We start from the raw sequence: 25,712 nt of genomic DNA on the forward strand, positions 1-25,712 counted from the left end.
ACGTAAGAAGACATTTATTCCTGCATGATATTTTGTTAAATCACTCCACTTTTATTTGACGTACTCTTGCATAAAAATAATTATTGGCACAAACTAGCAACAAGATGATAATAGAAAACTGATATCCGCTAAACATAAATTATATTATATAAGAGAAAAATACACATTTTCAATTACGTATCGCACTAAACGATCATTATTATAAAATAATGTTTTTATTTACATGTAATGACTTATGTAACTTATATTGAATGACATGGAAAATAATTACTTGGAACGGCAGATATTATGCGCATATAGAATGGGTGATACAATGTATCATGTAATTATCATTTTTCGTTATGGACATATGATACAGGGAAAATAAATTAAAATTCACTACTACAGGAAAAAACATGTTTAGGTGTATTTAATGCGTGAGATTTTGCTGAGTTGAGTTTTTGCTTAATATGGACATTTTCGAATTTCTTTGCTCCTAAGGGCTCAAATGGTTCCGAATTGATAAAAAACAATTTTCTGAAAGTTTAATATTGTCTTTTAGATAGAGCACAATTCAATCAAAATTCTGTATGGAAATAGAATGAAAAAGTTTACAAAAATTTTGCAGGGCGTCGAATTTTCAATAAAAAATTTTTTCATTGAAAATTCATTTCATTTGTCGCGAAGTTATACCTAAAAATTTTTTTTTTAAATTTTCAAAATTTTTTCCATGCTATTTCCATACGATCTTTGATTGAATTCCGCACTATCTATAAGTTAATATTAAGAGCTAAAACTTTCAGAGAATTGTTTTTTATCAATTTGGAACTATTTGAGCACTTGAGAGCAAGGAAATTCGAAAATGTCCATATTAAGGACCGCCCTAATATACATAATATATAAAATAATATTTAAAAAACTTTGTATGTACGCAAAGCGTATACAGACAAGCGAATTTGCTCTTCTAATTATCTCTCATAATTTTTCTATTATAAGTTACTGTTAAATCTAGTCACAATATTATGTTGAAACACTAAAAATATTAGTGCCATGTTTTCATAATTACAGGTGTGATAATACACAATTTTAATTAAAATTCATCAAATATTTTGGTTCAATTTTCAATATTGGTATTGCATTATTAAAATTGAGTAATTTGTTAATTAACAATATACTTTTACATAAAGGAAATTAATGTATGTGCGAATTTTCAAATTTTGATATTTAACATTACTTATTCATTTCGTGCATTTTATATATTTTGTGTATAAGATGTTTTTAAGTTCAAAGGTAGAGAAAAGATATGTCCAAAAAATCTTTCAAAAAAAAATTGTATGCTTGAATTTATTAATTATATGTAAGTTGTTACTAATAACTAAACAGTAATATACCATCATACATACAATCAATGGATTGGCATTTGATCTAGACATTTGTAAAGTACGACCAAAAATTTGTTCATGATGGAATGAGTGCAAATAATAAAAACAGTAAAAGTATATGTGAATGATTATTTTTAAGAAATTTACTTCTAGCATCTGATTTTTATGTCAAATTAATCTGAGTCAAAAACGAGAAATCTGACACTATAAATCTTTATACATGGTCGAACACTTCAATGATGCTGACCTACTGCATACTCCATTCTAATAATATTAACGAGCAACCACTCGTCAAAGAGTGATTCTAAGATTATTAATGGATTAACCTTTATTCGTGGATTAAGCAAAAGAATCGGACCATTGTTCTGTAGTCTTCTTTCGATTTCACAGCTGGATTGTCTATTACTTTGTATGAGTCATCGAGAGACACAATCCATTCTATATGAGAGTTTAGATTTAGCTTCTTCTGACGGAGATTGGCATGGTATAATGTATAATGCGCTGTAAAACGTGTCATTAAAAAATACCCTTTTATTACATCGCTTGATTAATATAAGATATATGCAATAAAACTGGATAAGAGCGTTAAAGTGTGAAGCTTTGATATAATCTTACTATTCCAAGATTTGTGAAAAACTTAGAAATCGCTCTTTCTCAAACATTTAGTTGCTTTTATATAATAGATGACTGGGTTAAAATGATAAAATGAAAAAATAAAAAAAAATTATATTTATTATGTTGAAGCTAAGAACTGCTCAAAATTCAATACAAATTTCATGTAATACCATAAATCAAATCACACTAAGAAGAAAACTGATATTTTCATCTAGTATTTAGCATGTGAAGTGAATTTCGAAATGTGGTAAGAAAGAGGTCTTATTTGAAAATTGGCTAGTGTTAGTAACGTTTCCTCAACTGTATAATATGAAGAAAGCTACAACCTGCCAGATGTTGACCGTCATTGCCACAGTCATTTCGCAGTAATCAAATCCAACGTTTATTTTGAGTGTGGTTTACTCACGTTTTCTGGTGACTTATTTATTGTTATTTGTAATTATTTCAACTAAAACCATTGAACCTATGTCAGTACCAGAGATTTCGATCAATTTTATTGCAATGATCAAGTGTTTGTTAGAATTTTCATTATTTATTCATTCTTGTTCACTTTTGGACATACTTATACAATGAGTAGGCACATGTAAAAAAATATTCAGCTTTTAACTTTTAATCTAATTACTTCTGAAACTAGTTAAAGAATCCACCGATAAAAGAGAGAGACCTGCATTTATTGCAAAACTTTCTTTCCTGTCCTGAGTTCGGCGAATGTTGGTTATTAGGATGTGTGATTAGTTTCCTTTGGGATCATACTTTATTTACTGATCCCAGAGACTCTTATTCAAAAACTTCTTGAAAATCAATGTTTTAGTATGTCCTCGTTTAATATGCCATTTTGTTCGAAGTAGGAAAATATACTTGGTAAATTAAAAAAAACCTATGTTATTTATCTTTGCTCCCTAGGTGATTGGTAATCTTTATGAAAATATGCCGATGCGCAAAAGCGTTAATTGCGTTTTGCAATTTTTCCCAACTAGTTTACAATTCTAGATAGTTGGCCCAAAGATTGATGTTGTTAATTTAAAAATAAATTAAGCAAACCAAATGATCTAGAAGATTTCATTTTAATACCATTTTTGCACGGCCGTGATGTACAGTTAGAAGATAGCATTCGCGGTATTTTTCGCCGCACCTAATTTAAGGCGTTTCACGTTTTATAAGTTGAGCAATGCATTGCAATTGCTATACATCACTCCGGTACAAAAACTTTTATTCACTCGTTTACAAAGTCTTCAATAACTTCATTTCATGAACATGATAATCTCTCATTTATCTGTGGCTACCAATTGCGATGTATGTACTGATAGTCACTCCAGAATATGTAGGAGCATCAGACGACTTTCACAAAATTGACATAGTTAACAAAACAAACATCTCTTGTGCTGACGGCTTCGTCGGCCATTAGACAACAAGACTCAGTTTTATTTTAGATTGGCAGATTAGACTTTAGATGCGACCCAAATACATGTGTTTAGAAAATCATTATATTATGCGACAGCGCAAGAAACTGCATATGTTTCTACGAACTCCTCAGAATCATAATTAATGACGCATAACCCATTAAGTGAAATTTATATGATTTGTTAGAGAATACGATAAAATATTGTTTCACAAAATGGTAATATTATTCAATACTAAATAATGTTATATAAAATTATGGTCGATTTTATGAGCAGCATTTCAGTGTGACATCTCTTAATTAAGCTACTATTGCCTAATGAGTCCTCCCATTTTATTCTGAAATGTATTGTTTGGAACTAAGAGTAATATGACATTTTTTTAACGTTAATATCATCATTATTTTACTTTAATTTTTTTTAGTTTTTATATTATATTCAATAGAATTTATTCATAATTTATCTATTGATTGGAAGCCAACTATTAGATCGTTTCTCCCAAATGCTATTATAAATGCCATGTCTTTTGTAAAACAACATATTTGCTAAACATCCTAATTTGGACAGTTGTGAATCTATTCAAAATTTTTCAAAAAATCCACAATTAAAACAATAGCATAATTTAAACAAAAATTAGAGGAAAGATTAATAGATAGATAAATTTAGTATTATGATGCATTCAAAAAAGGTTCGTGGCACGTTTTATAAAAGACTTTCATGATTCCAAAGGTCTATTATTTACTTTAATATTTCTGTGCTATATAATGAAATTTATAAATGAATTACAATAATTCTGAAATAGCAAAATGTGAATGTTCTCCTCATGTAAGTAACTTATGTTTTCGTCGATCTGTATACTTCTGTTGCTATCATTAAAATAGTAATTTATTATCACAAGTCATTGTAGATTCAATAACATATAAATATGTATTACAATTCATCATTCAGAATAATTAGTTTATCTGCTGATAATAACCTAGATTACTTAATACGCGATTCATGTGAATGGATGTAGAATGCCTTGACATCATGTAATATCAGATAGGACTGTATTCTCAGGAAAAAAGATTATCATCCTTCAGATATTTAATCTATATGCGATTTTCAAACTATTATAGCATTGAAGTAAAATCTCTATTTTAAAATAATATTAAATTTTTTATGATGGGCAGGATTTTATTCTCTTTACGAATAAACAAAAAATCAGCAATATAATATTCACATTTACTTTCCTTATACTGATCCAGTTAGATTTGATCCATTTTGTTCACTATTGTGTGATAATAATATTATAATGTTGAACATATTCTTGTATATGCAATTATTTTTGTTTATAATCAAATCAATTTCTTTATTCTCACTCAATCATTATTTATTTTCCACAATTATTATTACCCTATAACTTTATTGTTGATTGCAATGGTTAATTTGAGAGTAAAGTTTTTCGACCAACTTTATCGTTGAGTAGTTTCTAATTATAATTATTTGCAAATATGATACTTTACTTTCATGTTTTTATCCCATTAAATAAATAATTATATTCTACGTAATTTGAATTTTCATTTCCTTGTTAAATTAATATAGATGCTATGACTTAAGTAAGATATAGTAATAAACATAATCATAACTCTAAAGATTTTTTATTAAATAATATCAAAGAATGAAGAGAAAGAAATTATCTGTGTGAACAACAAAATATGCGAATGCAAAAAAATATAAAATGTGCTACAGATCAAAGTTTGAAAATAAACTGACTATAATTATATTTTATATATGAAAGTAAATTTGTTCAATTATAGTTTTTGTATGAGCTTGAATTACAAAACTTGGAGGCGTGGTTAAGGGAAAAATGCACTTAATTTAGCAAAATAAGTAAAAAACGGATCAGCTTCATTCTTCAAATCAAAAGTATATGAGAGTTATGTCATGGAATATTAAAAACTTTCATAAGTTTGTATTCAATACACATGCGATCATCAATTGTATCAACAATTGTTTTATAATTTGGCTCCAGATTGTGCCCTGTTTGCTGAATAACAAATCTTTTTATCAAAAAGCTCAAGTGCCTCGCTTTCTAGAGCACAATTTAGTTTTTTTTCTAGTTAACGGAACGATAAAATCATTCCCGAAAACAATTATATTAGGTTCTTCCGCTTCACACACTATTGGCCAATTTCTTTTGTCGAGTGAACTTGGAGCAAATTTTCATAGTCATTTTGCTCGAAGAAATTATGGTAATAGATTGTAATAATATGAATATAAATTTGTTATATCGTAATAATAAAGATTGTTGTTTTTGATTATTTATCAGATTAAGAGATGACAAAACTTCTTTGGGGCAATGACAAAAATAAATGTTGTGCATGTGCTGGTGTGGACAAAATTGTAATTACAGTTTTGTATAGAAAATCTATTACTCTGTATGCAAACTGAAAAAAGTATTGTTTAACAACAAATCTCAAAAATGTTCCTAATATGTGCTCTCATTTCTTATTCAGTGTTGAGGTCATATTTTTTACAATAATTTTAAATTTTTACTGAGAACTCTGAGTAATAAGAAATATCTACCGTAAACGTTGCAATTAATTATTACGTAGAAACTGTTTTGTTTTTCGAAGAATGGGAATAAGAGATATTTCATTTTCATATAAAAATTGAAAAAATTGATTTGTAACAGAGATACACAAAAAAAGTTGTCTTTTTTGCTACCTCTGAATTACATAAAAAACTCAAAAGATTATTTAATTGAAACTCAATAGATAAAAAAGGGCAAAGAAACGAGAGAAATTATAAGATTTTAATTATTAAGCAAAAGAAGTACTAAATTTGAAATTTTGTAGTTTTTTGTTTTAATCTTCTAATTTTTTGCGATTTGACCCCCAATTTTGACTTTAGATTCGTGTTCAGCGGTAATTTATTTTTATTACCCAATCTGTTTTCAAAATACAAACATATTTATTATTTATGAATAATAATATGTTTATTATTTGTATATATTTGAATGGAGTTTACCCAGTGGTGGCATCACTTTTCTGTGTTTTGCGGTAAAAAGTACCTTGGTGAATATTAGCCAACTTTTAATAGAGACAACTTTTTTAATTTGTGGACCTGTATAATTAATGCGTTCTAATTTCTAATATTAATATTAAAAATTTCTTTGTAAATATAATTCATATTAGTCATCATTAAACATACCACTCGTCCATTTGTTTGTTTATTAAAAAGTTAGGCAAATCCATTTATTTATTGACTTTTGTTATGCAAAAGAAAGCTGATTTAGAATCGACGTCATTGCCGGATATTTTTCGCACATATTTAGCAATACAAACATTGTACTATTATTTTATTCACAAATATTTAGCTACTATGGCGGAACGAAAGCTGGCTTTATTCGCTCCAATGATTTTGCGTTGGTGAAACCAAATATCAGCTGTAAGCCTCGACGAGTGCAATGCACTTTTCTTGTTTGGAAACAATGAAAATTGAAAAGTACTATCGTATATGGTCGATATTATCGAGTAAAAAATTATATTTATTAGTCTATAACATGATAGGTAATGAACCCTATAAATTAGAATAATTATAAAAATTGGCCCTTCTAAAGCCTTGCTAAATTCAAAATCACTTTAAACTAATTATTTTCTTATAGAAGCGAATTTGTATCCAGAATAAAGCATCATTGCCTGTTTTATATAATCAATTAATTTACGGTTAAATCTTTATATTCTTTAATTTATATTAAAAATATATTTGTATAAGTTTTAACTCACAGTCAGGCATCATTTCTTAAATTACTTTCTAATCGTAAATGGCCATAATAGTGTTGGATCTTGCAGATAATCATAAACTTTTATAATTACATGTAATATAATAATTTATATTTTATTATTACAATTGAAATATATATATATATATATATATATATATATCATTGTCAGTGTTATATTAAATTGATTTTATAGTTGCATTAGGATGATATTTTAAACCATCCTAAATCAAATTTATCTATAAATAGAAACTTGAAATGGCCTGAGAATGAGAACATTGCCGAGAGCAACTGTGAAACTATTTTGTGATTGATTTATATTTTAAATGAAGAACAAAGCACGAAAACGGTAAATTTATTGGAGTAGTCATTGAGGAAAAAAATAATTAAATATAAAGTCGTAAGATACTGCATACAGAAAAATAAATGACCAAATTATGCATTGGCAAACGCATTTTGTTCGGAAGATTTAGTAGAGAAAAGAATGTTTTGGGTGCAATTTTAATACAAAGAAATTAAATAATTATATGAATTAATGAAAGAAAAAAGTCTAATGTGCAAGAAAATTAATTGGTATATCATATAATTGCCAAGTAAAGTAAAAGATAAAAAGTTCAAAAAGATTTCAATGCTGATATCTTAACTTAAAATTGTTAAATTAGATTTTTTTTCAAATAAATTTAAATTCATTAACTCAAATCAAATGTAACGATAACCAAAAAAATGAAAACGTTTACCTGATAAATCTCTAGTATAAAAATCCATACCAAGACAATGGTATTTTTTATTAATCCATAATCTAGAATAAAATATCAAATTCTTCATTGGCTATATTGGTTGTTTTTTGGAAATTTTATGCAGAAAAACATGTATTGGGCTCAATTTTTACAAAAAAGCCAAAATACAAAATACTGTACTCTGATAGATGACAGAAAATGAAATCTGTTCGAGAAATATATGAAAAACTTAATTATCTAAAAGTAAATACGTTTAAACAATAAAAAATTTACTTATAAAATTTGTAGTATAACTAGTTGGTATTGGTATTTTGCCTTGAGGCGAGTTACATGAACTTCCCGATATGTGTAAAAAATCGACTTAATCAATAAAACATAAATTAATTTATGAGTGATTAAAGTATGAAAACGAACGAACACGTTAACTCGGAATATTTTGTAAGAGCAAATTCTCAAAAATAAACAATTTTTATAATTGAACCAGTTTCCGTTGGACTTTAATGCTTTAGTATGTTTATTAAGACCAAGTACTCTATCGTTATACCCAGTAAATCGTCTAATTTCAATTTTTTTCAAGACCATAATGTATATCGCCAAAAAAAGTTCCCAAAAATCGACTTAATTTTTCTTTCAACAGTTAATTACAAAAAAACGACTTGGTAGATTTTCACCTAAAACTAATCAGTATCATTCCCAACTAATATCTTTCGAACAGTTTTCGATTTTTCAAAATCGATTCAGTAGTATGAGCTTAAACGTGGACGAAACGTTTAACACTTTTTTCTAAATGACAAAGAAACGTCTCGGCCGATCGTGGCTTTTAATTATTTGAAATCGGTCCAGCCGTTTTTCAGAAAACGTCGATTTACGGCAAAAAATCTGTTTACATACACATACAAACACACACATACTTTTTCCAAATTTGGTCTCATTCGATTCAGAATGGCATGAAACGTCGAGAAAACATAAAATTAGCGAATCGGATTTTTTTATGAAAACATAAACTTCTCCTTTAGGAAGTTAAAAATAGTGTATCTACTTATCTATCCACTATCCAAATATAGTGGGATTTTTTATTTATCTAGAGAATGAATTACTAATGTTTTCCTTGGGCGTTCTGACAGTTTTGTGAAGATTGTATAGTAAAAAAAATATACAGCGTGCAATTTTGACCAAAAAGAAAAATACTAGATACTGTACTCTGATAGATGACCAAAAATCAGTTCCGTAAACAAATTGGTATTGATAAACAACTTAGTTGAATATTGGGAAGAAAAATAAAAACTGATAAAAGTTATTTTAAAGAAGTACAAAAGGGTTTCGAAACTAATGATACGTGATGTCCTATCTTATGAAACGTTATTATTTCAGGTAAGGCTTGTGCCAAAATAGATATATTGACAATAAATTGTTTTGTTTAAATAAATTGGAATCTAAAAACTCTAAATTTAACAATAAAAACAAAATGGTTTTGAATGAAATTTCTATGGCATGAAAAAGATGAATGGTGTTCTAAAATCCATCATCTATCATCTTTATTAGCGTGTTGGATTTTTGTCTGCAATCTACATTAGACAATGGGCGCATAAAATCTATTGTTAATACACCACTGACCTGGATCAAAGCTTCCGGCTGCAAGTGTCTGGCTTCCAACATCAATTCCTTTTCGAGAACAGCATCCAATTGCTGGAGTTGCTCGCAGGAAGCGCGTGCCGTCAGATAGCTCGAGGCCAGGATGAAACATCCTAGGATAAAACTGGAAGTTACCACGGTGATGGCCACGATGCGGGCTATCTGGACAGAGTTTGAGGAACGCATCTTGTAAGCCTGTGGAGAATAAATATATGTTGATAAACCTGGTCTTGATGTATTTTATCAAAATATGTTAATTAGATCAACGCAAAATCTAAAGTGAGAGCTGGTGCTTTTATAAAAGTGGAATAAATCTAAAAGAAATGTGATGGAGGCAACAAGCATTTATTTCTGAAATTACTAATGTTTTCTTTTAAACCAATATGTTGGGTGTCCGTATTGCAATTTTAATATGCTATGTTTCATAATTTCACTAAACATTGGTGGTTGATATTAATTAACATTGAACATTGTTAATAAATATTAATTAGCGTGTATCAGTCAAAAATTGTTCATTGAAATGATTGATTTTGCATATAATTTGTATTTATGTAAAAGAGGTTTCTTAATCGAGAATAAGGGGACGTTCATTAATCATGTTATCGACTTTTTACGGATTTTTGGACCCTCGCTACCCCTTGGTGATACATGGTGATATTCAAAATTACCTTCCCTCCCCCACCAAACATCACATGTATTTTATATTGAAATATGTTACGAGAAAAAATTGTATTTTTTTTGAATATGTTAGGATAAAAAAAAAATGGAAAAAAATAAATGCACGTGATATCTTACTATAGCCCTCCCTCGCCCATGTGATATTGCGCGATTTTTTGTCAAAAATCCCTTTTCCTCTAAAAACCTCACGTGATTATAGGACACCCACTAAAATACAAAAAGAGTTTTTTAGGATTGAAGATCATAGAAATCGTTTTATTACTGTAGGAAAGTTAAAGTATGCAATATATATTATTTGTGCAGATGATACATTTGTGCTAATGCCAATAGTATAATCAATTATGAATTAATTCTGTGATTATCTTTTTTTTTTAAATAAAATTTACATTGCCTAATGTCTGTTATGATTTTCAAAAATGACAGTTAATGAAATATTCGATGAACTCTATCTACAAGTTTATGGTAATTCAATTTGAATGCAATGATATAAAAGTGCATCATTTCAATTATCTAAGCATAAATGTAGAAAGCTCTCGTTAAATATAAAGCTATTTAACCAGCGTTTTCGTCAAAACTCTATGCTTTCAAAGCTTTTGGCACACTGTTTATTTCCCTTACTCAATTTGTTGCACAATCTAAATTTTATTTATTACTTTTAATATTTTTTACTTAAAAATTCATCCTGAAATACAATTAGTCCAGTCAGCCGAAAATTAAAGTGACTAAAGAGAAAATGGCCAAGTGATCTGCCGGAACCAACAACATATTTTTTTTCTGTTATATACAGAGAAAAATGTTTCACACAATTTACCTATAATTATCAATTATTGTTTATCATTTATTCATTTGTTTAATCCTTTTATTTTTCTTTCTTTTTCAACATTCACTTTCAGCTGATAGATTGTACTTATAATTGTTGAAATATACTATGAATAATAAAAAAAATCATAACATATTAAAATATGTCAATTTTCGAAATCTCTTATTATGGTCAGACTTTTTTTTATATTTTTTATGTTATTTTCTCCCTACAGTTCTACTTGTTGTCCATTTCAGGGCAGGTGTAAATATTACTCTATAATAAAAAAAAACTTTATACAAAATTAAACTGCACTAAAATTATACTATTTATAATAGGAATTTATTTCACGTTAGTTATCGAATCAAGGAATCAGTCATTTTTTAGCTTTAATGAGTTTTAAGGAGGAGTGTATTTATCTGGATATAGCAATCCCTTATGATTTTTTCAAGTACTTCGAAACTGAACTTACTATTGTGAAAGCTAGAAAACATTTTTTGCCAACATATTCTAACACGAGCTCTTATTGTTACATAATATAAATGCGGTTTTCACCGCAGCAATAGTAATACTTTATTGCAACAACACAACTTTCCCATTAATTCAGGGATGAGCAACTTTTGGTTAAGCCGGATCAATTTTTTTAGAAATATACCAAAAAATTAAATTAGTAATGCATAGGTATATAGTATTGATAGTCAAATCTTAATCCCAGATTAAACCTCGAACATTTGTATTTTAAAAAATATTTTATTGGCATATTATTTTTAATTTTAAATTTATTGTTCTGATTTGGGTGTAATATGAAAATTTGACTACAAACGTATATTTATTTTTATTTATTAACGTATATTTACATGTAGGTACTTAAAATTTTAGAATTAAAATGAAATCAATATTGTCATTTTTGGTCATTTCTATTCCAATTATTTGGTAACCATACGCAGCTTAATATTATGATATCAGCTATTCAAGAATTTATTTTATTTTCCTTATTATTTTCATTAATTCTTATATAGGTTTACTTCGACTGCTTTACTTATACCTTCGATGCCTGCAGGCATTCATGAGTTAAGTACCTATAATTTTAACAATCATTCAATCAATCTATAATATCTAAATATCACTAATGCTTTGTTAGGAATAATAGAATCGTATATTATATTTACAATAATTCACTTCAACTATGGTAGGTTAACGTGAGGAAATTTCTATTGCATCATATAATACTTCATATTGTATATATATATATATATATATATATATATATATATATATTCTACGTTCAATTTTAATAATTTAAGATTAGTGACTAATTTGCATGACCAATTTTGGATGACTAATATCGCTAACATATTTTAAAAACAAAGCTTTCGTATAAATTCCTCAAAAAATTCATTGGAATTTCTTTGTGCTACAATAGGTTTAATTATCACACCAACTAAATAGTAAACAATTTTCAGGTTTAATTCGTCATTAATTATAAATATTTATTATCCTCTGGCACGTATTATTTGCAATTAGAAAACAATATCGGCAATAAAAAATATCAATGTAAATTTTAAATGGCTATTGATTTCGCAATAAAACCAAGGTATGAAAAGAATTAATTATGAGCATGATCAATAATTGTGATATTGTAAACTATATCCGTTGCTTTATAGTTTCTATGAATAAATAAATCATCGTGAAATTATTTTATAAAAAACTACGCAGTCGTAAGTCATTTTAAATTTATTATACCGCTAGATCATGTGTAGTGATATCAATGTTTAAACTTCATGTCTAGATTGTTATTACTGTTATAAATTAGCAACAATCACATAGACAAAATCTGAATTGAGTTGAATTGAAATAATTGAATTTATTTTTCTTAAATTTATTGCAAATCCTTGCACGATTTTTCTGTCCATTTTTTTTGTTTATAATCACTCCATTATAGCATTTTTAATTATCTCTTTAAAAACTGATGTAATTTTATTTTGATCCCGGGTTCTACTAAAAAGCAACTTTCACTCGAATGTTGCCACATATATTAAATAAATGTTGCACTCGAATTTGAACTTACGACCCTATGTGCTATCAGCTTACAGAATTTTGTGCAAATCTGTATATTGTAGTGACTAGAGTTTATCTAAAACTATCATGATGAGGAATGATTATTGAATACAAACAAGATAACAATGTAAATTTGTAATAATTTTCATTCAAGTAAAATACAAGATAATCAATCCAATTTTCAATAACATATACATTTTTTTACACTTAATAGAAATTTTACACTTAATTGAAATTAATAGAAATTCAAGGAAGTATTCTTGGACCAGTGCTATTTTCTATCTTTATATCAGATTTACCTACAGCTCCAAGTACCAATTTACTAACATTCGCAGACGACACTGTTATATACACATCCGCTAAGTCCGACAGAACTATCATAATCAGACTACAAGAACACCTGAATGCAATAATGGATTACGCTAATAGATGGAAAATTCGACTAAATATTCCCAAATCAGAAGCAATCTTATTCACTAAAAGAAGAAAATCACCTGTTCCTCAATCCTACATACACATAAACGGCAATAATATATTATGGAGAGACAAAGTTAAGTATTTGGGCTTAGTAATGGATAGAAAACTCAATTTCAACGACCATATCAAATGCAAAATTAATCATGCTAATAGATTATTATATTTATTGTACCCCTACTAAAATTTAGCAGCAATATTGATCTAAAGATTAAGAGAAGGCTTTATCTTGCAATGATACGATCAACTTTAACCTATGGAGCCCCTGCGTGGTGTATGACCAATAAACAAAACATAAATAAATTACAAATTATACAAAATAAAGCATTGAGAATGATACTCGGAATAAAGAGGAACCCTATCAGTCATCATTATGTATCCAATCGCTATCTACACAACCGACTGAATATACCATTTATATATGAAATTATAAAAAAGCAAGCAAGGAAATTTTTTGAAAAATGCAAACTTAGTAATAACCCAACAATTACAGATATTGGATCTGTAACTCAAGATATGTTTTGGTACAACAATTACAACCTACCGACAGTCATTCTAAAATAAATAACACTATAAGACACCTTCAAAAATCAACAGTGTAATATGGTTTTTTGTGATTTTTTTTTCCATTATTTATTTAATTTATTTAATTTATACAATCAATAATCTTTCAAATAATATATATCAAATAATTGTATTAGTATCAGATGATAGGTATACAAAATCTTATATACTCACTTTTTCTTTTATGTAATATAATATGGAACAAATAAATCGTTTCAAACAAATATAGTAGGTTGATAAATTTTTTAAGTCGAAAATGCATGACTATTCCGAAACAAGTTTTACAAAGTAACATTTAATGCAATAGGTTTTTACTTTTGAGTTATGATAAGATTTACTTTGATAATCACGCCTGTTTGATGTTTTGATAATCACATTTATGTTAATTTTGAGAATCACACCTATTGTGAGAAAAATTCTCTGAAACCATTAATAGATTATGAAATTTTTGAAAACACTAAAAAAATGAGATCACCAATGATAACTATAGGATATCAACAAATGCACCGTTCGTTATGTAATCTTTGTAGGTGTAGAAATATAATATGTTATATGCCCTCAATAAAATAAATAATCTAGTTCATGATACACTTTTAGCATATTATTATATTAATTTAATTCACTCAATTTCACACTTTTGGGCATGCTGATGTCAAGAATATGTGTTACGGGTAATATATCACAACTAATTATATAAATCATATCAAGGTAAATTATATCATTGTTATATTGTGGTATTGATACTTTAACTACTTAATATATTTATTATCGCAATGAAAATTTAGCAAATTTGTATTATAAAAACGTCTGAATATAGTAGTAACAATTATTTTTTGTTAAATATTGCAATTGGGTCATAAAAGCTTTAGAAAGCTTACACACAGATTTATTTTTCTAGTTAACTATTTTTTTTTTCTACTGATGAATAAAATAGATACAGAATTACTACGTAATGAAAACTTTTAATGATTATGAGTCACCGAATTTGAAGAACTGGGACTTCTTATTAAATAGGGTAGAGCGGGGCTAGTTGAGCATAGGGGCAAGTTGAGCAATCGAAATATCTCGAAAACTATTCATCGTGTGTTTAGGCATTATATGGCGGAAAGATAGAGATTTGGGAGAAATAAACATCCCGCGATCGCTAGTGGCCGCTGGACAAATGAGTGAGGCTCCTGGCCGTTTTGTTTATTTTGAGACCAAAAAGTAAAAAAGTAATTCATCACGAGTTTTCGTCTGGTTCAGTCAAAAGTTATTTATTTTTAATCAGGTAAATGCTATTTTTCCCTATAATTATAGTACTTTTAATATGCACAGAGCTTCTGTGTATAATTCTCACGGTTTTTTTATAAAGTCACTTTTATTTTAAAATTCCGAGTTGGGGTTAGTTGAGCATAGTTGCTAAACTTGTTCTGTCACTAAGACAATTACCATTAACTTCCAGAAATTAATTATTATTTTTAAGATTTAAGCTAAGTCTATATGTAATAATATAAAAAATAATGATTTTAAACAAAAATACTGAATATAATGGTAAAATAATTCCTAAGATACGATATTGTTTTGTTGATTCTACTTTTCGTTAATTATTCAAGGCAAAATTACTATAAGTTTTGTTTTCTCTGTCAATAAAGACTATAAATATAGAACTGGTTATTAAAAACTTAGTTTATTTCATCACTAATCGACATTGAACCTATGATTTCATTATATTTCTTAGTGCTCAACTTGCCCCACCTATGGGGCACATTGAGCATACTTGACTTTTTGCATTTAAACAGCTGTAGCTTTTAAATTTTACTTATTACCAAAAAATAGTATTAACAATTTTGTTAAGCGATAAACAATAAATCTATTAAGCCGTATAGCAATTTATTGAGACTTTTCATTGAGAAGCTACATCCGTTTAAGTAAAAATTTGCTCAACTAGCCCCGCCCTACCCTATAATACTTTTTAGTTGCATCTGTATTAAGCAATAACTATCGTTTTGGTCAAAATTTGCGAAATTATCAAAATTTATAAAATCTTCAATTAGAATTTTCTAATGCAAAATTGTCAATTTCTCTAAGAACATTAATTGAATATTAAAACATAACTTTCAAAATCATTATGTTTTAAACATATTTTGATAGAATTTCTTCATATTATTTCTTAGCTGTATTATTTGCAGATACATAAACTTTTAATAATGTAATTTATTTTAATTTCTTTAGATAATTCATATTTAAAATTGAGAGTAAGCATCAATGTTAAATATAATAAACCTATGTGGTTAAAATTAGCATTTAAATCTATTTAACAATAAATATAATCATAACTTAATTAACTTGGATTTAAACTAAAATTGTATTTCAGCGCAGTTTAGTTAATAAATTCACATTTATTTTTTGTAGAAACATTTTTGAGTAGTATTCGATGCTTATTGGAATAATTCAGAATTATTATATGGTTTAAATATATGAATTTCATTTCAATTTGTAAAATTAGATATTCAGTATTTTCTGGTACTATTTCTTGTATTAACTGAAAAACCAAAAAATAATTAAGGCTTGCTCTGGGTTGTTAATGTCGAATTTCAAATGAATTAATAAATTTATTCTATATTTATAATTATATAGATTGCATTCTATATTTAAATTTAAAAAGAGAAAAACGCACTTTTTATTAGAAAATCATAGAAAACCAACTAGTTTTCTTATCATTTGCAAAAAACGCGATTATAATTTTATAATTATATTCTCTTATTTTTTACAATACCTGAGATTTATTACTGAATGTATCATATAAATAATAACCACAGACTCTATTTAAAAGCGGTCATGGTTTCTTCATCCGCAAAGTAAAAATAATAATCATTTGACCATATACAAGTATTTCTCCTTGTACGACATTTGTACGACAATTTTATTATAAGTTGGATATGTTGCTTATTGCGTGCATACACGACGTAGAATTCAGTGTTTCTACATTTATTATCCAAGTAGATATGAACAATTATAAACAATTGGCATATATTTTTCTAAATGCTAGTATCTTGCAATACATTTTTCGATTACTAAAAAAAATATAAATTTTATAACTTCATCATGAATTACTCAATTGAATCAAAAACCACCGATTATGCCATATATAGTATTACCAAAAAAATAAATAATATCAATAAAATTGTTACCTTCTTCAAGTTTTATGTAAATAAATAAATTGTGATAACCTGATGATTTGCATGAATTTCTGCAGTTAATTTTTAATCGTCGATAATTGCCTTATAATATTACTACTTTGTTCAAGTTTTATGTGCATATTATATTTTATTTTACCAATATGAATTACGAACTCTCTTATGAAGCCCTTGTAAGTAACTGAAGTGATAAAGTTCAATAATGTTTTTAAAAGGCTACCCAGTGAATTTATATCATATTTTTTGGGACATATTATAAACATTACATTACCAAATTACAAAGAAACAAATAATAAAAAAAAAATATAATAATAGTTAAACTAACAATAAAAATTAAACAATACAGTATAAACTAACTCAAATCTCAAGAATTAATTTTATCATTTTTGTCCTTTGAGTCTAAAAGGGTGAGTCATGTCATGCAATTAAGCAGCTAATTTATTTTCATGAAATAATATTTTTGTCTAAAATTTTGCGCTATATAATATTAAAAATATAATTTTAAATCAGTTGTAAACATTTATGTACAATTATATACTGGCCGTCTAATTTATTAATGATATTAAATTACAATCTCTATTTCTAATTCTATTAGAAAATGTAAAAAATAGTTTTTAAATTATAAATTTCTAATTAATTTATTTTATTTAGCTATTTATTTACAATTGTTCAATAGATAGCATTCAATAGATAGCTATTTATTTCTAATTATTCATAGATTCAATAATCCTTGAATAATAAATATTAAAAATATGTTTTATATGGAAAAGTAGCAATGTAGACCGTGCAATGTAGACAGTTTGTCGACTTTAGTTTTGCTTTGTTTAACATAATTGATATTGATTTAATACCGTTTATATGATCTTGAAAGCTGATTGGATCTATTCCATAAATAGATCGATTAAATCAGTAATTTTGAGTAAAAAAATTGTTTTTTACACACTATCAAACTCATATAATTATATGATAATGTGTAAGAAACAATTTTTTACTCAAGTTTACTGATTTATTATATCTATTTATCATCTTGAAAATTAAAAGCAGCTTGAAAGAAATGATTTTTATAAATAGTTTTTATATTAATATATATTACAAATTTATTCAGTAAATGAGACTGTTTTTTAAGCTATTTATATGTATACAAGTTTCAAATTCTGTATTCTTAAAAAAAATAATTTAAATTCGGTGGAGTTTCGATGTTTTCATGTATAGATTTTTTATATGTATGATGAGTTTTTTACAGTATTAATAAGGTAAAGAATCAATACCAATTTCAAAACTTTGATCGTTCATTATGCAACTAGTCAAAAGTTAATTCAGAACTAATTAGAAAAAAATCTTGCAAACCTCAACAAATTTATTCAATTATCATCTTAAAAATTTAAGGCAAGTTCAAAAATTTTTTTTTTAAAAAAAGCATGTTGCATGTTTATATAGCACAAATATTTAATTTAGATAAAGTTCATATATAACATATATCTCTCTAGTTTCTACTTTATTCATGGACTTTTCAACGAAAAACATTACTTTTAACATTTATATAAACTAGTACCATTCCGTCTGGTTAATGAAGATGCCAATTGTGAAATTCAACGTCGTGTCGTTTGTTTATTGCATTATTATTGCATTTGTGTGAGATGTTAATTTAAAATGTTGTACGCAATTAGATAAATGACTTTTTTATTTACTGTTATTTTCTTGATGACTAGGCACGACGTGGAGAGCTTTCTTTATTTCTTACTGTATCATGTGGTAAAATTTTTTGATATATATCCACAATTTTTTATATTATATAGTAATTTTTGCACCTGTCCTGAAATGGACAACAGGTCAAATTGTAGAAAAAAATAACTTAAAAATTTTACTGGAACATAAATTTCTTTTTCAATCTTGCCCTGGCATAGTGTTGTGGGTAGTTTCTGGCATTGGATGTGGGTTTGGATCATTCTTGAGATGACTTTTGAAATTGTCTGAATGTGTTTGTATTCGATCGTTTATATCCACAATTATGATTAACGTTATTTTTTATAATAAAATTTGTAATAATTTAAAATTTTGCAAACAGGGTCCTATAAGATATTTTTTAGACTGTTAGAATGTCTATCTCCATATCCTGTAGTATCAAAAAAATCAACTTATGGAACATTAGTCAATGTATAACTATAACAATAGATAACTTTGAGTTTCTTAAAAAAAATTGCAATAAATATTGGTAAATAAACGCGTATTGAGCAACGTGTAGATTTAATTAAAAGTGTTTTTAGTATTCTATATTTAGTCTTCAATGTACTCATAGCTTTAATTTTAAAGTATTATTTAGTTTTCACCAATAAAATTTATTATTAATTCTTATCGCAAACACAATATTATTCAGGATATTATTTTTACTTTAAATATTTCAAACAAATACAATTACTTGTTTATTTACGATTTGTTATCCGGTTGCCGATTATGAAAATTGCAATCCTATAAAAACAAACTCGTGATTGTTTTGAATTATACTCGAGTTAATGAAACTTATATAACAGCAAAAAGTCATTATAGCGATACGAAAATACATTTGCTATTTATATTATGGCAACTATATTATAGGACTGCTAATTATTATTGTTATTACAAATGTCAACGATAAATATTAATGCTTTTGAATTACGTGGTTCAACAGGTATTTCTTGTGCAGAAGTTAATTTATAATAAATGAAATTATATTTTGAACATTAAGTACTTATGCCAAAAATAAACTTTGGCATTTGTGAAATTACGAACATTAATTGAACTATATATTTATATTACATGTATCAATATAATTTCAATAAATATTTGAAAAATATATTGTAGCCAAAGTAGTACCTTACTATCTATATCTAGTTATGAATTTTGTCTTCACTATTGTAGAGTAACTTATGGTGGACTGCTCAAAACTAATTACTTTTGATAAAAATATTCATATATTATGATTAATTTTGTTATGGAATCCTTAATGGAGTATTTCTTTCCAGTTATTTAATTTTGGAAATAATGAATATTGTAGATTTAACTAAAGGAACTTGAATAAATGAGAAAATTTCATAGCGTTAGTGACTCTCCTTTTGTAGATTTTGATGACGTTTATTTTAAGCAGTAAACTTTACTATTATTTTCTGTATGTGAAAAACTGTTCAGTATATTCAGAAATGTTCAGTATAATGCATGAAAGAATACAAAACCCAAATTTCTTCTGTAAATATTAAAAAAATTATTTAAATTCAATTTTTTAATTTAGCAACGACAATTCATGCAAAACGCTATGTTTAAATAAGGCATTTTTGCAATTGAAAAGAATTCATTTATTCAATTATTTTTCTAATAATGGATTTTTCCTATGCAAATACGCATCAGCCAGACAACATTAATTCACGTGCTCCAACTCAACTATTTATCTATATTTGCTGACAATCAAAATCACGTTTTCACAATGGTAGTCGCAATGTCACTCCAGAAAATATCATTATAAATTTATAACTAGTCATATTACATCAAAAACACTTCCTGGTTGCGTCTGCAAATGTCCGGGACAGATTTATGCTAATAATGTTTATACGCCATTCGAATATCTTATCAATGGACATCTAAAATACTGAAGAGCGAGGTCAGAGGAATAATTTTCCAAAATCAAGTTCAAAATCAAAAGTACATAGTAATTGTTAGAAAAACAGATTGGTTTGATGATTGCAATTATTGACGTAGTTCGGTGATTAGTATAAGTTGCATCAGATTTATATCACCTGGGTAGTTATATTATAAAGGTCATTTCAAAGGTAATTTAGAAAAATCCGATAAACCAATTTTCAACTTTGCAAAAAATATACAAAAATGGTCCCTTTTTGTCGCAACGATAAAATATATCGAAAAACAGCAAACATTGTGTTGCTCATTCACTGTGCTCTGGAAATATTTATATTTGCAGTTTTTGGAATGACATTGTAAAAACGTGATTTTGATTGACATCAAATATAGAGAAATAGTGGAGTTGAATCACGTAAATTAATAATGTCTAACTGATGCGTATTTGTTTTGGCCAAATTCATTTTATAAAAAACTAGCCAGCCCGAGGAACTCCGTTTCGCCACCAGATGGTTTCGTGAGAAAGATGAAGAAATTTTTGTTTGTTTTATATTTGAAAAGGAAAAATTTGATTTTATTACACAACAGTAATGAATATATTTCGATTACAAGAATGAACGGAAGACCAGTCGGAAGACCAGTCGGAATCATTGGTATGTCACCAAATCGCCAGCAATTTTTGATTGAATGGTGAAATTCAGTGCGTGTACATCATTATTCTATTGCGGAGCCCGAGACCTTTCCAACAAATGCAAAATTGTCGAAATCGGTTCGTACGTTCTGCAGTTATATTGTCAGGAAGGAAAACCCGACTTATTTTTATATATATGTAGATAATTGAATGAACATATTCTTTTCAATGCGCTATCAAATAATATTTTTATGATTTCATAGACATTACAGGACATTGGCTTGTCCTCATATGTTTTCCGTTGTACATAGTGCTCAAATCTAGAAGGGTATGTGACGTCACATGCCTGAGCGAACATTGCCGACGACAATCGCGGAGCTCTCCCGAATATTATTATAATTTGCATTAAAAAGTCACGATATTTGTTTGTTTTGTATTTTCTGTTAATGCGGTTTTTTAGACTATGTTTTAATATGCCTATAGATTTTTCTTGTACCAACCAAAAATTTATTAAATTCTATTATATGTGGTAGTTCATATCCAAGAGTTTTCTGAAGCAAGCAAGTACTCGGGCATATGAAAAAATCTTAGCAAGAAGGTCTAATTTTCTCTGGGTTTTATCTACATTATCAAAATGTATTTATAATAGTATGATTTTAGGTTACTGACAAGAACTAGCAAGAGTAGTCACGTGTACGGCTTTCTGTTTTCTGAAACAACAAACCCAAAGAAAAAAAGTACAATATGTTATGGTCACTGAATACAGTGATCATATACACATTTCAGTAAATTGTGTTATCTCACATCAATGAAAAGATAGTTCTCACATACATGATACCACAAATCATACATCAAGAAGTAAAATCACTTTTTATTCTTTTAATAAATAGGTGCCATTTCTTTTATCGTTCGAATGACTTCACTTTTTCCATCACAAGAGAAAGTAATACATGAGTTAGAATTAACAATGAAGAAATTATCTCGATATGTGACAGAATTTTCCGTTAGCCACAATTAAAATTATGAAGTTTAAAATGATAATTTATTTAAAACCGCAAAAAATATTTCATCAAGTTGTGCTTTTTATTAGATTTTTGAAAACATTTTTTAATTCTTATGCAATTATAAAATCCGTCAAGGCATCCAAACCATATTGATTATAATAAATAAATGAATAATAATATAATTGTAAGAACAAGTTTATAAAAATTTAAAATCCTAGCAAATTTTTATTCTTTTCTAATGATAATGGACATCTAAGATCATATCGGTCTGCATAGGTAAATGCTAATAATATTGCCTAACTATTTGTAGATATAATAAATCTAAATATAACTAAAAATAACTAATTTGTCAAGAAATTGCATTTCAATATTTCAAATCCTAATATATTCTTCTATTTTTTTAGTGACAAGTTTATATTCATTTTATATTAATAGAATCGGTTTGCATAAACAAAAATAAAATTACCTCACTACTTACAGATGCACTAAAATTATCTTGCTGAAAGTTTTATATAGAACAAATATATTTTTAATATAATTAGCTTGTCAAGAAATTGCGTTTAAATATTTCAAATCCTAACATATTATTTTTATTTATAAGACAAGTTGATGACAATAAAATTACCTAACTGCTTGAGATATGGTAACATTACCTTTTTAAAAGTTTTATATAAAACAATGTGGTTTCGAATTAAAACTTGCTAGAGTTTAATAAATTTTTAGAAATTGTTCATAGAAATAAAAAAATAATTTAATAAAATGTTGTATAATAATTAATTGGTTATGCGTAAATTAAAAAGCAATAATCTTAACTGCTTAGAGATATGCAGAAATCATTTTACTAAAAGTTTTATTATGAACAATACTTTCTCAAATTTGAAATGGCAAGAGCTTAAATAATCATATTAAAAAGTGATTCTATATGAGTTTTATCATTTACTGATTCTATATGAGTTTTATCTGATATACTGATTCTATATGAGTTTTATCATTTTTAATTAATACAGCAAAACATAATAAATAACGGTTACAGGTTTATTTTATGTGAATTAAAATCTGATTCCAACTTACGTTCCTATATCATATCCTACAAAATTCAATTTTATTGTTGAATAAAATTATATCAAAATTGGAATTGATTTTAGAGGTATTAATTTAAAAAATAAATGACTAAAATGTTAATTTATAAATTGGTAATAAAAGAGTGCAGTTTTCTAATAAAAAGTATAAAAGTTGAGCATGTTACCACTAAGGCCATGCCAACATCATGGAAGCCTTCAAGACATGCATTTATGTCGTTAATTTTTTAGTATAAGGTGGATTTACAAAAAAATCTATTGCAATTTTTTCAAAAATTTGAATAAATCTTTGTGAAGTTTACTGCTGTTTTTCCTAGCGCTCGTGTAAGGGATAAATATTTAAAGATTTTCAATGGTATTGGTGTACTAGAAATACTGCACACAAAATATCTTATATATATTTTTAATCTGAATTTACTTTACTTATTAAAGCTTTTACTTTTGGGTGACGAATAAAAGTGATAATAATTAAGACAGTGTATTCACAGGAAAATATTTGTACAATTGATTGATATGCTAACGTATAGTATTATGGATCAAAAAAACCTTGAAAATTGTTTTGGAGAATATGATAAAAGATAGTTTTTGCATCAAGAAAACATAAAAAATTGATAAGCGCAAAAATATAGAGTTGAATGTTTAGTGAATGGATACAATAAATCTGAATAACTTACCAATTCGATATTTCATTAACTTTTATATATTATATACCTGTTTCTGAATATAATTGAGCTTTATATACAGTATGCATTACATTCTACGAAATTCAAAATTCTATTAATATCTTTTTTTTGCAATGGCTTAATAACTCTTAAAGTTAATAAATAAAGGATATAAATGTAGATTTCATAATTTGAAAAATAATAATACATTTTTCCAATGGCAAGTATAAAAAATTTAAGTGACTCACCACATTTACCAATAAGTTTGAAATGTTAATTGGTAGTGCAACTCGGAAAGTACGTTCAACAACCAGAGTTTATATTATATTTTATAAAATTTTGAAATAAATAAGTTTCTTTTATTATTTTTAACAAATGCAGCACTGTTTTGCGATCGCTTTGCGATGCTAAACTCATCTTCATCAAGGAGACCTAAACGATGCAAATCTAAGAGGAGGAGCGGTGCCGGGCGGGAATATTAAACTTTCTCTTTTCAAAAGGCCACCGAACTCTTGTATAGGTGCATTACCAACTCTAATGTTATTTATTTCCATATCATGTACGCGAATCGTATCGTTTTTATATCGCCGTGTAATGACTACTTTCATACAATTAATTACAACTATTTATTGTATGGTGCTTCTTGCAGATATGCACCGCATCGTATAGTTTACTAACTCATATAGTTAGTAACACCACGTATCACCAAGGGGGTAGGAGTCCAAAAACCCTTAAAAATTCGTCACGTGATTAATGGACGCCCCCTGAAGCAAAATGTGCAGAAAATGAGAATTCAGTTTTTGCGAGAAAGAGGCATTTGATTGAGTGGATTCAAAATACATTCGATTCGTGTTGACGGCGGGACATGCTGGTTAGTTTTTGGCAAAGACAAATTTACCTGTTTAGGAGATATAGAGCAAAAAATGCTAGAAATTCATTTATTCTATCAACATTTTGCCTATGCGAGTAAACGAATAGTTTTTCGAGAAGGATATTTTTTTTAATATCGAAAATTGTTCGTATTTTAATTTTAATTCTTGCTGAAGTTCTGAAGCTCAATTTTATATTTGAAATAATTAATTTTGACTTTGCAATTCAGTTAACATAATTCTTAAAAATATGAGAAAACATTTTTCATTCTAACTCCGCTTGATTAAGTTTTGCTTATTCACTTTTCATACAAACGTATAAAAACGTCATCCAATTTATAAGTTCTTATATTTTGTCTACAAAATACGAATAATGAAAGTTACAGTATTTATAATAATCTATTTGGAAACATTAAAAACTCCTCAAATATTTCATTACTATACGGGAAGTTCCAGCAATATTAATCCATACTAATGAATAAAAGCAATATACTTTGCAAATATATAAATTAAATTAGAATATATAAAATGTCTAAAACAACTTCAATTATTTATTTATATTTGAAGTATTTCGATGGTAACTCTTTAGATTTTGCATGATTTA

At 27.0% G+C, this 25,712-nt stretch overlaps 1 protein-coding gene across 1 annotated transcript in view; it reads right to left on the bottom strand.

Moving 5' to 3' along the window:
• LOC113387629 overlaps positions 1-9,703 on the bottom strand; it is a 37,731-nt gene extending 28,028 nt beyond the window's left edge. Inside the window, exon 1 of the mRNA XM_026624983.1 lies at positions 9,491-9,703. Within this exon, the coding sequence (XP_026480768.1) occupies positions 9,491-9,694 (204 nt within the window). The 5' untranslated portion in view covers positions 9,695-9,703. The remainder of the gene's footprint in view (positions 1-9,490) is intronic.
• Positions 9,704-25,712: the final 16,009 nt, after the last annotated feature.

The sequence above is a fragment of the Ctenocephalides felis genome, unplaced genomic scaffold, assembly GCF_003426905.1.
Source record: "Ctenocephalides felis isolate EL2017-DRISC unplaced genomic scaffold, ASM342690v1 CF-g0.4_SCAFFOLD_03572, whole genome shotgun sequence".
Taxonomy (NCBI): domain Eukaryota; kingdom Metazoa; phylum Arthropoda; class Insecta; order Siphonaptera; family Pulicidae; genus Ctenocephalides; species Ctenocephalides felis.